This window comes from Podarcis filfolensis (assembly GCF_964270895.1).
Source record: "Podarcis filfolensis genome assembly, chromosome: 12".
Taxonomy (NCBI): Eukaryota; Metazoa; Chordata; class Lepidosauria; order Squamata; family Lacertidae; genus Podarcis; species Podarcis filfolensis.
In genome coordinates, this window is record NC_139614.1 from 21716338 (window position 1) to 21730971 (window position 14634).

The window sequence follows — 14634 nt, forward strand, 5'->3', positions numbered from 1 at the left end:
GTGGGCTTTTGCGGGAGGTGGGGGAATTGCCATAGCCGCGCGCAGCCTCTCCTGGCTGGATCCCGCTCACTGTCTTGGCTTCTTTGCTCTTTGGGGCTGGGGGGGGGTGGGGCTTCCCCCGGCAGCCCCGAGAAGCCTGTCCGCTGCTCTTTGGGGCTGAGGGGGAAAAATAATATTTCCCCCCTTGATTTCCCCCTCTAAAAACTAGGTGCATCTTATGGTCCGGTGCGCCTTATGGAGCAAAAAATACGGTAGTTAGGATCACACTCTTCGTCCTGCTTCCTATTTGGACTGATGCTAATGATTCAAGCTGTAGACACTCAACTCTCATTTTCTTCCGTGTTGATAGTGTCTGAACGAAAATTTCCTTGGACCTCCAAGTTTTCCATGCTCTACATTGACAATCCGGTAAGTGAACAACGGATTGCGTATCTAAATGTGTCTGTTGAAAAAAAACTTTTCTTGACAGCAACAATTGCCTTAACCCTTATGTTCTTGCATCTTAAAACGTCGTAATTTTATCTGTTACATGTAAGGATAGTCACTTTGTCAACAGCCCTTTTTTCCTCAACGTGGTATGGCATTTAAGAAGGATCTCGTGTAGGGGAAACATGGCTAGACAAAATCTTTGGGCAGCTGCCAGGGCTAACGACTGATGTGGACCCTATGGACCCACCATGCTAGGTGCCTGGGGCTGCCTCTCGGCAGATATTTTTATTATTATTTCCAGTGCCCCACAATGTGGGGTTCTACCAGTGAAGCAGGGGTCCCTTCAGATCTGGAACTAGGTCTGTGCTGGCTCTCTACTAACTATGTGGTGGGCTCAGGTCCAAACTAGTCATGACCCACAATATACTTCCTCTGGCTCTTTAGGTTTTAATCAAGCTGAAGCTGAATTTGGGCAGACTGAAGGGACGAGACTGGCTAACCCTTTCCCGCACTGACAGTTTCCCTGTTCAAAATCCCTCTCAGTTAAGGGGGGAAGTTATAGGAGTGAAGGTCTGAGTGGAAAACACTGCTGATTGGGATGTATAATTCCACCCTTCCATTTTTGTGTGTGTGTGATCCTGTGTGTGATTTTAATTCAGCAGCAGCACCCTGAATTCTCTCTTCGTCTCTTTGTGGTGACTCTGGAATATATTTACTTACAATTGAAGGTTGCCTGAGAACTTGGTAGATAAATTCCTAACAGCCACCAGAAAGCTTATTTTAAACAAAGGTTGAAATATATGTCCCCCTTCCTTTATTGACAGGAAAAATTTGGAACTATTTCTGTGTGCCTTGATTTGAAATGTGGCATGTCGCTGAATTTTCTCACATCTTGAACACTGTGCTAGAATAATCCTAACTATGCTAGAATAACAAAAATGAGTCTTATTAAAGGAAGGTTCACAAGCTGCATGTCTGGAGGAATCCAGATCTTCTAATGGACTAATTGAAAAAACAGGTTTTTAAACTCCATTTGCAACTGTAGGAGAAACCGTATACCTAACAGAATATCATTTTGCTTGATGTCAAAAACAGCAGCGAAAAACTGGAAGATAATTGTTCCACATATATTTTATATTCTCTTTTGCTCTCAGGTTGGAACTGGCTTCAGTTTCACAGATGACACAGGTTATGCAGTGAATGAAGATGATGTAGGAAGAGATTTGTATAGGTAAATCAGCCGATACAAGATGCATTTTCTTCTGCTAAGCTTTTGAAATGCACCAGAAAAGTCAGCGCTTGCTGACACCTTCTGGAGAACTTTCAAAATATTTATATAGTAAAATGTTCTTTATCCCCTTCTCATTTTAAGGAAATGATTATGTAAGCATTGGGTGAGATCCTAGACTCGTGGAATTGTAGAGTTGGAAGGGATCACATGAGTCATCAAGTCCAGGAATCTTTTGCCCAACATGGGGCTGATCCAATGTTACTCATACTCAGAGTAGGCCTTGGAAATTGATGGATTTAATTACCGTAACATCAGTCCATTGATTTCAGTGGGTCTTCTCTGAGTATGATTTAGTTCAGGGGCCAGCAAACTTTTTCAGCAGAGGGCTGGTCCACTGTCCCTCAGACCTTGTGGGGGGCCGGACTATATATTTTTTTGGGGGGGGGAATGAACAAATTCCTATGCCCCACAAATAACCCAGAGATGCATTTTAAATAAAAGCACACATTCTACTCATGTAAAAACACCAGGCAGGCCCCACAAATAACCCAGAGATGCAATTTAAATAAAAGGACACATTCTACTCATGTAAAAACATGTTGATTCCCAGACCGTCTGTGGGCCGGATTTAGATGGTGATTGGGCCAGATCCGGCCCCCGGGCCTTAGTTTGCCCACCCATGATTTAGTTGGATATTGCCCTTGGCATCCGGACTTAACAGAATGGTGTGTGCATGTTTTCAGATGCAGAGAGTAGCACAGTAGATGGCTTTTAAACATCGCTTTCCAGACAGTGGTTTTGTTAAGTAATATACGTGCAGTTTCCTCTCATTCTTGAGAGACATCAATCAATACATCTGTCTGATTTCATCTACCTCTTTATAGATGCCCTGTTTTTGTTTTTTATGCATCCCTCTAGATGGTTGTGTGAGAAAGGTGAGTTCACTCTGAATAAGAATGATGCTTGGTAACAGAGACGGTAGAAATGCAGACTTTCCTTCAAGGTGGAAAATTGGAGTTTCATGGCCCAAGCAGAAATGATGTCACGTGCCTTCCTGCTTGTCTTCTCCCCAAGAACTTGTACATATTGCAGCAGAAAATGTCTCTGTTTAAGGACTGTATCTGCAAGGAGAATTTTAAGAAGTGTGCTGAGACTTCTGCATATTTTTAAATTAATATTACTGTGTAATAGATTGTGTATGTTGGGATGAGATTAATGCTGTGACACTTCGCTGTAGTTCAATTTTTGAGACAAAATGTATTTTGTGGCTAAAGGATAATGTCACACTTGCCTGTGACCATATTTTCACGAGTGAATGTCAGCCTGCTTCTGTTGAGGAGCAGCTGCCGAATAAGTTAGCAAGCTTTCATTTTCAGCACTACTATGACATTTGACTACAACCTTTCTTAGTGCAGATATTTTTACCTGTACTTCGTCTGTCATTTCAGTGCTCTCATCCAGTTTTTCCAGCTCTTTCCTGATTATCAGAAAAATGACTTCTACGCAACAGGAGAAGTAAGTTCAGATAACTTTTAATTCTTGAACTGTGTAACTTGTGAACATGAAGATCGTCGAAGAGAAATTAAGGAACTTTTTGTGGATTATCCTAAAGCACAGGTGGACCTGTCCCCCCTCCACCCAGTTGGATTTAATTTTAAATTACATTTCCTAGATACAGGCACATCTATCAACATAACTTTGAACAACAGTATGTTTTATAATTAGTAAAATAATGAAAAAATAATATCTTTAAAACAGCCAGCAGGGGGAGCAGAAAGGACCAGAACAGCCCCTTCCAGATTAAAAAATGTGTTGTTACCTAGCGATTCCCTTTCCCAGCCCAAAAGTACATTTTCTGGTAAATAACTTTGGCCTCAGCATTTAGTCTGGCAGTGTTTCTTTTAAAAATTAAGAGCTTAGGTATTTCTAGAGGAGCTTTTCCCATTGATCCTTGCTTTGGTACTGAAATTGATTTCAAAACCTATCCTCCCCCCAAGAGAGAGAAGGGAACCTCTTTGGTATTGCAACTAAAAGCTATCTGTTGCTCACTGCCTCTAACAACTTAAGCAGAGCTGCTGTTTCTTTGATACTAACTGCTAACACGTGTGACATTCTAGGCAAGAGATACTGCTTTCATTACAGCTTTGTTCTACGATTCTCCTTTTGTCTCTGAAGATGTAGATCCCATCTTGATTTTTCTGGCAAAGAAAGCTTCTTTAATTTTTTGCTAACAGAGATACTTGTCTAGGAAAGAAATATGCAGTGTGGGGTGGGAGAAAAGAGAGTCAGATTTCATTGTGCCTTTTGCCAGTGGAGACCAGGGATCACCTTCTTGGTTTCACATCATAAAAAGCCTCCTAAGAAAGGAAAGATGGAAGAGGCTTGAAACAAACAGTTGCCGCGCAGCCTCGTGAAGGGTAAAAGGTCAGCTCTTCATTGGCAGAAATTGAGACAAAAGGCCTGAATGCCTAAAGAGGCTGAGAGTATTAGTATATGCTCCTTTGTATATGCTTATCTTGCATTAAGTTATATCTTACCATATCTTCTGCAGTGCACCTGATATCTGCAGTTTGGACTGGGTTACCAATATGCAGAAGCGCTAATAGATCCATGGATTAAGCCCTTCCCCATCTGTTGCCCCTTGTTCCCCATGTCTTAATTTTCGCTGAGTTGGTTGAAGGTTTCTGTTCTTATCCCTCTCCCCCCATTGATCAAGAACTTTGGCTGTGCCTCTCTCCCAACACCTTCCTTGATTACTCTTCAGATGGCTTGTAATAACTTCCGGTTACCTGCTAAATCTTTCCATTCCAAGCACTAGCCGCATGTTACCTCCAAAGTACAGTGGTGCCTCGCAAGACGAAATTAATCCGTTCCGCGAGTCTCTTTGTCTTGCGGTTTTTTCGTCTTGCGAAGCACGGCTATTAGCGGCTTAGCGGCTATTAACGGCTTAGCGGCTATTAACGGCTTAGCGGCTGTTAACGGCTTAGCGGCTTTAAGAAAACAAGGAAACAAAGGAACAAAGGAAACAAACTCGCAAGAACTCGCAAGACGTTTCGTCTTGCGAAGCAAGCCCATAGGGAAAATCATCTAGCGAAGCGACGCAAAAACCGAAAAACCCTTTCGTCTTGCACGTTTTTCGTTTTGCGAGGCATTTGTCTTGCGAGGCACCACTGTATGATTGAAAGTCATAGTTCAGAGGCACCCCAGGAAAGCGGGCTGCATAGACAGCCTGGAAGAGTGCTCTATCCAGCCTAATGGCACATTCGTACTTAGGATCGGCCAGCACAATATTGCAAGTCATTGATTCATTGGTTTTGTAAGTTCATGGGTTATTCCAGCGTTGCAAGCATTATTGAGCTGGTTGGATACATGTACAGTCGTACCTTGGAAGTCAAACGGATTCCGTTCCGGAAGTCTGTTTGACTTCCAGAACGTTCAGAAACCAAAGCCTGGCTTCTGATTGGCTGCAGAAAGCTCCTGCAGCCAATTGGAAGCCACAGAAGCCCCGTCGGACGTTCTGCTTCCAAAAATAGTTCGCAAATCGGAACAGTCACTTCCGGGTTTGCAGCATTCGGGAGCCAAAACATTCGAGAACTAAGCTGTTCGAAAACCAAGGTAAGACTGTACTAGACGCGAAAAGACTTTGATTACAAATTTAATTAGTGTTCTCAGTTAAAAGGTTGAAGGATTTTTTTAAAGAAAAGCATTTAGGCAGGAATCCAGTTGGTACACACAGAATGTCTTTTGATCCTTTGCTAACAGGAGAGGGGAGGTAAATTTTGCCCATTTGCTGTCTCTTTTGCACCATCCAGAACCCAAAAATCAACTTGGGAGATTCTCCATAACATGTAGAAGGGGGTTGGCAGGGGAGAAGACGAATCAGAATAAATATCCCGTCCTCTGTGAGCTCCTTCTATGAGCTTAAGAGCACGAATTCTATTGATTACTTACAGCCTTAATAATGAAAACTAGCAGGTGCGAATCAAATATTTTAGATGCAATCATATTGCATAAAAGCATTTATCCTTGGAGCACGATACCAACTTGCCTGCATGCACAAACCTCTTGTGTTTATGCTTTTTGCTGCAGCCAGATTGTTAGTGGCCTCCCATTGGAAGTCCCAGTCATCTCCTTCCCAATCGGAGTGCCTATCAAAAATATGGGACATTGCACTGTCAGAACATCCGACACGTGCATGGAGAGTCCTTAACAGTTCATTAAAAATAGATCTTTTTATTTCACATGGTATAAGATCTTATCCTAACGTAAACTCAGCTGAACAGCCCACTAAACCCCAGATGAAAGTGTGGAGACGCTTTATGGAGAACTGAATTGACTCACACACACACACACACACCCTTTTTAAAATATATGATAGTTGAATGCATTATTGTATTCTCAGCTTTCAGGTTTTCTTCCCCATTGTATTTTCATTTTATTTTTTTCTATTTCTGCGTGCAATTTGTATTGACTACACCTATCACGTTCGATGTATTTTCTATGTGTTTATATCAATAAACAGAATTTTTACAAATGCATGAAAGCTATTCACACTACCTTTTTGTTTGACTGTATTCTTCAATATCACTAGTCCTACGCAGGGAAGTATGTGCCTGCCATCGGCTATTATATCCACACCCGTAATCCTACAGCAAAGATAAAGATCAACTTTAAGGGTGTTGCCATTGGAGATGGTCTCTGTGACCCTGAATTGGTAAGATTTCTCCATATTGTGTTTAATTAAAAAAAAATTATTATTTTTTAAACCAGACGTGGATTGTGATTCTCAAATTGTGGGGAAAGGATAACGGAAGAAAGGGAAAAATGAGTATTGTTCCATGTAACTTTCTAATTTCAATAAAACTTTAATTAGTTTACCACATGTTTCTCAAGAGCAAATTAGCTGTGATCCTGCAGGGAACTAGACTGCTTATAAATGCCACCAAAGTTTTTTTGCAGCCTTGGCAAACTATTTAAAATTTGTAAGCATGCTTTAAAAAATAAATAAATCTCTGCTTAATGCATTGCCTTTTTTTAAAAAAAAACAACAATGGGCATTCTAGAAGATTAGAATAATCTAGACTAATATCGCTGAGTTTCTTGATTCCCTTTGCAGATGTTTGGTGGCTATGCAGAATTGTTATATCAAATTGGCTTGTTGGATGAGAAGCAGAAGGCGTTTTTCCGGCAGCAGACTGATCTGGCAGTAATCTACATCCAGCAGAAGAAATGGAGAGAAGCCTTTGAAGTACGTATTAGAGGCCCACATGCTGGCCTCCAGCAATTAAAACCATCTGAAGAGAGTAAGGGGGTCAGAAGGAAGCAGAATGGAGGTCACAAGCTCCGCTCTGGAAAAAGGTGTCCATTTATATTGCCGCAGAAGGGCAAAGAGAGGGAGAACTAATGGAGAGAGAAATCACCGTCCAATGTTTCTACAAAATTTACCTTGGCCTCTTTTCAGAATTGAGTGCTGTGGCATATGTTTACATAGGCATCTCTTTCATGAATTGCTTTAGTTTTTCTAAGTCTGTGCTTGTATGCCCTAAAGGTTTAGCTTATCCCCAGGAAATCAGGAAAGATGCAGTCGTGGAACTCGTTGCATATGCTTGAACACACGCCTGAAACCTTTCTATATCCATGAATAATGGCTCCAATTTTTAACCCCCACCAAAAGAGTGGAAGGCGAAAACAGCAGCACACACTGTGGGCTGGCGTTTTGCTCTGAATTTGCGGCGTTTTGTGTTTCCCGCGCAGTGATGCCACGAAGCAGCCTTCGGATGTGTGCAGCAGTAAGCCGCTAATGAGTTACTTACTGCAATATAGTGCATTTTACAGAATAATTTGTCTAATTTTAGAAATAACCTTTAAAATGCATATAACTGTGTGACTTGTATTTCCTCCCCTTGGGAAGATCCACCATGCTGACTTATATTCTCAGCATTCCAGTTTATATCCATGCTACGCATTATCTGGTTTCATTTATTTATTTTATTTACACACACACACACACACACACACACACACACACACACACACTGCTTGATTACAAGGAAACCTCTAAAATCTTAGCTATGGTGGAGCAGTGAATAGAGTGTGCCCAACACAGGCAAATAATAGGTTGAAGCAGCATTCTAGATTGGATCTTCCTGGGGGCTGGCAGTGGGATCGGGAAGTTGAAGTGGGTCAAAAAACAGCGCCTTCCAAATTTTGAATATGGTAATCAGTTGGCCCCAAGAACAGGAGACAAATCCTTCCTAATAATAGTAATAATAATTCTATTATTTACATGCCGCCCATCTGACTGGGTTGCCCCAGCCACTCTGGGTGACTCTCAACAAGATAGATATTTTAAACGCAATAAAACATCCAGCCATTGAAAGCTTCCCTGAAAGCCTTCAGATGTCTTCTAAAAGTCAAATAGTTGTTGCTCTGTTTGACATCTGATGGGGAGGCGTTCCACAGGGCAGGTGTCACCAGCGACGCCTTTACTCGGGGGTTCAAGGGGTGCAGGGCACCCTGGCGCCAAATTCGGGGGGGGCGCTAAATGCCAAAGATGGCACTGGAGGTTGTAGTTGGACATCCCCATCCCCAGGAACTTTTAGAGGGGAGATCCGTTCATCGTGGATGGGTGCAAGGAAGGCGTGCAAGCTCAGGTAAGGGTGTGGAGGACCCAGTGTTGTGGGCACCGCACGGTGGCTCCTCTGCCTCCGCCCAGCACTGCGGGCAGAGCTTTTCCTTTCCGCGTCCCGCCCATTCCTTTCCTTGCTGTGCTTCTCCTCCTGTGCCATCAGGCGCCCTGCCTAGCCCTGCCCAGGTCTGTCCCGTCCCGCAGCGCCGCCCTCGTCCTCCCGCAGCAGCGGAGCCCAGGAGGGAGCAGAGTGGCGGCAACAGGCCAGGCAGCCTCCCTCCCTCTCGCGCTGGCTGTTTCCTTGCCGTGCTTCTCCTCCCGTGCCGCTGGGCACTCTGTGTAGCACTGCCCAGCTACGTCTCATCGCGTGACAGCACCCTAGTCCTCCCGCAGCAGCAGAGCCCGGGAGGGAGCGGAGTGGTGGCGGTTGTGACAGGTGAGCGATTTCTCCCTCCCCTAAAGGCGGCCCTGGGTGTCACTGCTGAGAAGGCCCTCTGTCTGGTTCCCTGTAGCTTCACGTCTTGCAGTAAGGGAACCGCCAGAAAGCCCTCGGAGCTGGACCTCAGTGTCCAGGCAGGACAATGAGAGTGGAGATGCTCCTTCAGGTATGCATGGCCATTCAGGGCTTTGAAGATCAACACCAACACTCTGAATTGTGCTTGGAAATGTACTGGGAGCCAGTGTAGATCCTTTAGGACTGGTGTTATATGGCCTTAATATTTCATTGCTCAGGTACACTCCACAAAGCATCTCCTTGCTACTCGTGGCCAACTGAATTATGCCGAGCATTGCGGTTCCTTAGAATTTTTAACCCAGCAGAAACCATATTTTGAACTGTGTTTCTTTCCATGGCTCTCTTCCTCCAGGTGTTTGATGTTCTGTTGAATGGCGATGAAATTGGAACTGCTTCCTTCTTTCAGAATGCCACAGGGTGTAGCAACTACTTCAACTTCATGAAGTGCCAGGTAAGCCACCCTCAGACTAGGCATTCTGGTAATGTGCTTTCGAAGGTATGGAATTGACTTGGGCTACTGCTCTATCAAGAGCGATTGGAAATGGTGGTAGCAGTACTGGAGCTTGGGGAAACGATCCCTCCTCCCTCCCCCCCCCCCCCCGTCGTTGCTTAAATCTCAGCACATGCTTAAGGTGAAGGGACAAGTGGGAGATTTTGCACCTGGTGCCAAGGTACCATGAGGAGGTCTTTAGCATTGTGCAAATACTGCAGACGATTCACCTAGGACGTCCCTGTCTCTCCACTTGCGACAAACCCAACAGCTGGAGAGAAAAAGGAAGGGTTTCCCACCCCATGAAGATTAGGTCTATCGATGGCTATTGGCCTGGTGGCTAAATGGAATTTCAGTATTTAGAGGTGCTGAGAGAGTGCTGTTGCCTTCATGCCCTGCCTGTAAACTTTCCAGCTAAGCACTCTTGGAAGCCAAATGTTAAGACTAGTTTGACCTTTTCTCTGCAAGTTTCTCCCCCCTAAGTTCTTATGGGAAATAGTGCAAGATGAAGCAGTTTGCCTAAGTTAAAACTTGATATTGCATTGCCTGCATGGGACACTGTTTAATGCAAGTAAACTCAGTCTGGCACAGTGACAAATTAATGTGGCTGTACATTTTCACTAACGGCAAACCTTTCCCCCCCTCTCTCATCTGATCAATTACCAAATGCCACCAGTTTTCATGACCTGCTGGGATTTCCCCCTTATGAAACTAATAGACTTGAACACTTTAAATTGCTTCATAATTTCAGACTTAACTGACCCCTGCAGTTTCATGTTTAACACAATCCTCACTTATGCGGTGTTTTGCATGCTTCAGTGCTAGGTAGGATATTCCTGTACATGAATAACTAGGGTATATAATTTTATTGTGTTGATTTTTTTGCAGCCATTTTTATCTTTTTCATCTTTTGTTTAATAGGAACCTGAGGATCAGGAATACTTTGGACAGTTGTTAACATTGCCAGAAATAAGGAAGTCTATCCACGTTGGCAACCTGACATTTCATAATGGCTCCACGGTTGAGAAACATTTGCTTGAAGATGTGATGCAGACAATAAAACCATGGCTGGCTGTTCTAATGGATAACTACAGGGTAGGTAGGCTGCCAAGCCCAGCCTCTTAAATTTAAGAACCTGCAGAACTGCCTTAATTCATTATTTTCCAAATATTTAACCTCCGAATATTTAACACCTACTCCCGACTTCTAATCAGCCATCCCTAAAACAGAACCAGAATAGTTTTAGCAATTCAGTGATAATCAGTGTTGCAGCAATGTGTGACTTCAGAGAAATCAGCTGATTAACTTTGCATTTCAAACCTTTACCCAATATTGGAGAGGATAGCTTTGTGTTATAGCATGTAAAATGTCTGGTTTTTTCCCTGGCATTCTTTTTTTGGGGGGGGGGGGTCAGACTTGGTTAGTAGAGGTGATGAAGTCCTCCGTTGGAGACTTTAGCACCTCAGTTCTCATGTGTATATGTTGCAGGGACTTTTCCCCATATAAAACACATAGCATTTCAAGAGAGCTAACTTTCGAAGCTGGTGAAATACTTCTGCACCGGTGGTTGAAGTCCTCATCTACAGGACAACACTGCATCTTAGCAACTGTATTTGTGCTTGAATGTTTTGCTCTTCCACAGCACCTGTTCAGGTTTAGCCAGCAGATCAATTGTATTATATTTTTGTGTTATTATTTTATATATATTTATAAAAGTATTTCTGTACAGTCATACCTTGGAAGTCAAACGGAATCCGTTCCAGAAGTCCGTTCAACTTCCAAAATGTTCAGAAACCAAAGCACGGCTTCTGATTGGCTGCAGGAAGCTCCTGCAACCAATCGAAAGCCCCGTCGGACGTTCGGCTTCCAAAAATAGTTCGCAAACCAGAACACTCATTTCCGGGTTTCTGGCATTCGGGAGGCAAAACATCTGAGTACCAAGGCGTTCAGGATCCAAGGTATGGCTTCATAATATATCAGGATTACGTACTACAACGAAATACAAAATGCCATTAAAAGCAATGCTTTTAATCCTTGATGTGCCTGGCTAATCAAAAACAGACAGAAACAGCTGTATAGGCCTGTTGGCATAAAAAGATCCTCAAGAGAGACAACAGCAAGGCTGTCTGCCAAATCTCTGCAGTGAGAATGTTCTGTAGCAGAGGACTGGTGACGCTAAATGTCTGACTTTCTAGCTGAGGCCAGTTACGCCCCTGTAACATGGGTGACAGCTAACAGCACTCTTCCAGATAATCTCTATGATTGATCTGAGATATAATGGCTCAGGTAGACCGTAAGGCACCGGGGCTGGATGCGGCCCAATTGCCTTCTAAATCTGGCCTGCGGACGGTCCGGGAATCAGCATGTTTTTACATGAGTAGAATGTGTGCTTTTATTTAAAATGCATCTCTTGAGTTATTTGTGAGGCATAGGAATTCGTTCATTCTACCCCCCCCCCCGTATAGTCCGGCCCCCAACAAGGTCTTAGGGACAGTGGACTGGCCCCCTGCTGAAAAAGTTTTCTGACCCCTGCCATAAAGTATACTGGGCCCAAGTTGCTCAAAACCCTGAACCTGGGCTGATAGCCTATGGGAAGTCAGTGATGTTTCAGGAGTTCCCATAGGCAAGTCTGTTGCTGTTGTAAAACAAGAGAGGCTTGGCATTTGTTGCTTTTCTAAGTGCTGCCCCAGGCGGTCAACTAGAGCTATCTAGTAATGAGAGTAGATAAGGGAGCAGATTACTTGCTTCTTACTTCCCGACCTAGTTTGGTAAGGCACTTGTGGTGTTTAAAAGACTACATAGAAATGTCTTAAATGATGAAATGAGTAAGTTTATTGACTTTTTAAAATTTAATTCCACATGCCACTGAAATTAATCTTAAACAACTTAAACTGATTGAAGGCTGTGGTTAACAGTCATGGCTTTCTTCCAGAGAATCCTTGGAATGTGTAGCTTTGTGGGATACTAAGACTTGTTTGTTGGGAATCTTTAGCCCTTCATGTAACTTTTAATTTTTAACATTCCGTTAGATGGGCCCACAACAGTTACGCAGGCATAAAACTGGTCTAAATTTCTAGTGTACACGTAACCTTAGAAAATATTGAAGAACGTACCTACTGCAGCAGCTTTACATATATATATATTTAGTTAGATGCTGTAAGACACAACCGGTATTGGTCTGTGACTGTAAATTGTTCAGTTTTTATGCTGAATTTTAAATTGTTGCCACATGCCCTGGGACCTGCTGACGACGACAACAACAACAACAACAGGACAGTGGTTGTAGCACAAAAGAGAGGTATGCACATCCCATTTGCTGTGGCCAGTACTCACATCTTGTGATCTTTGGAGTTCACATGTAATGTATTGGCTAGTTTGCATTGTATATCACATTGGGGGGGGGGCATACGGAGCCACTCATTTCTACCTCAAGAATATTGCAATGGTTTGGAATGATAACTTACTTGCATGTCAAGCTTAATGTTCACATGTGACATGGCTTGGGGCAGTTTTTGCAGTAGGCAGAACGTCTCTGCAAGACTGAGCTATCTAACCCTCTTTTGGTCTATGGCAGGAGTCACTTCACATCCCATACTAGTGCCTAACCACATGGTAAATGTAGCATTTTGATCTGAACTATATTAGGAGGGTGAGGACCAGTCCAAGTTGAAGCACTCTGCTTTTCTACGCACTGGAAGTTTGGCTGTTTTGGCAAATCCAGTCTTTTTCCTAAGGCAAAGGATTGTTGTCGTTGCTGCTGTTATTTCTATACCAACTTATACCCTATTTCTATACCGCCCTATGGCTGTGCGCTTCGAAGTCCTCCATGTCAGAAATTAATGCAGGAAATAAGTTTGGTACAAGGAAGTGCATGGCGTTTTCTGGAAAGTGGTCAACATGCCCTTCATACTTTTTGTTGGATTGAAGGATGTGTTCCTTTTAGGATACGTAAAAAGAAACAAAAGAAACTTCTTTTTTTATTACTTTTTATATCGGTCCTGGAGGTTTTGCTTAATATGATTAGGAGGGACCAGTTGGTTAAAGGCATTCAGGTCGGAGCTAAACAATATAAACTGAGAGCATTTGCAGATGACTTAGTACTTACATTGCAAGAGCCAGAAGCTAGCACGAAAAGAGTTTTGGAAATAATTCAAGAGTTTGGTCAAATGGCAGGATTTAAATTGAATAAGGCTAAGACAAAGGTTTTGGAGAAAAATTTGACACAGATAGAAAAGGAAAGGTTCCAGAATGAGACAGGGTTGACTGTGGTTAAAAAAGTGAAATATTTGGGTATAAATATGACAGCTAAAAATGTGAATTTGTTTAAAGATAATTATGAAAAAACTTGGAGAGAAGTGAAAAAAGATTTGGAGATTTGGTCCAACTTGAAGCTTTCCTTGTTAGGCCGTATTGCAGCTATAAAGATGAATGTATTGCCAAGAATGTTGTTTTTGTTCCAAGCATTGCAAATAATTGATAAAATGGATTGTTTCAAGAGGTGGCAAAAAGACATATCTAAATTTGTCTGGCAGGGCAAAAAGCCCAGAATTAAATTTAAGATACTAACGGATTCAAAGGAAAGAGGGGGGTTTGCCCTGCCAGACTTTAAACTTTACTATGAAGCGGCAGCTTTCTGCTGGCTGAAAGAATGGCTACTTCTTGAAAACACAGACATTTTGGATTTGGAAGGTTTTAATAACATTTTTGGGTGGCATGCATATTTGTGGTATGACAAGGTTAAAGCACATAAAAGTTTTAAAAATCATATTGTCAGAAAAGCACTACTAAATGTCTGGGACAGATATAAAGACTTGCTGGAAAATAAAACTCCAAGGTGGCTGTCGCCAATGGAAGCTAAGGCAGTTAAAAAATTAAATATGGAGTCCAAGTGGCCAAGATACTGGGAAATTTTGGAAAAGGAAGGGGACAAATTGAGATTGCAGAGTTTTGAGAAATTAAAAGGGAAGGTGAGAGATTGGTTCCACTACCATCAAATTAATGAAGCGTTTAAACTGGACAGTAAAATTGGCTTCCAGGTGGAAAAATCAAAATTGGAGACAGAACTGTTAGAACCCAGTACTAAGAATTTGTCTAAAATGTACAATTTGCTGCTGAAATGGAATACACAAGATGAAACGGTTAAATCGGTCATGATTAAATGGGCTCAGGACATTGGTCATAATATTTTGTTTGCTGATTGGGAAAAGTTGTGGACCACCGGGATAAAATTTACGGCATGTAATGCCTTAAGAGAAAACATTATGAAAATGATATATAGGTGGTACATAACCCCAGTCAAGCTTGCAAAGATTTACCATGTGCCTGACAACAAATGTTGGAAA

The 14634-nt window shown here is 42.6% G+C and overlaps 1 protein-coding gene across 6 annotated transcripts in view; it reads left to right on the plus strand.

Annotated features, from left to right (window-relative positions):
* The window catches only part of CPVL (carboxypeptidase vitellogenic like), a 67348-nt gene that overhangs the window by 23766 nt on the left and 28948 nt on the right, over positions 1 to 14634 (plus strand). For all 6 annotated transcript variants that reach the window (XM_083578771.1, XM_083578772.1, XM_083578770.1 and 3 more), the window contains exons 5-11: positions 350 to 408; positions 1584 to 1660; positions 3109 to 3175; positions 6252 to 6374; positions 6777 to 6908; positions 9155 to 9253; positions 10214 to 10387. In XM_083578771.1, coding sequence (XP_083434897.1) covers positions 350 to 408; positions 1584 to 1660; positions 3109 to 3175; positions 6252 to 6374; positions 6777 to 6908; positions 9155 to 9253; positions 10214 to 10387 — 731 coding nt within the window. The remainder of the gene's footprint in view (positions 1 to 349; positions 409 to 1583; positions 1661 to 3108; positions 3176 to 6251; positions 6375 to 6776; positions 6909 to 9154; positions 9254 to 10213; positions 10388 to 14634) is intronic.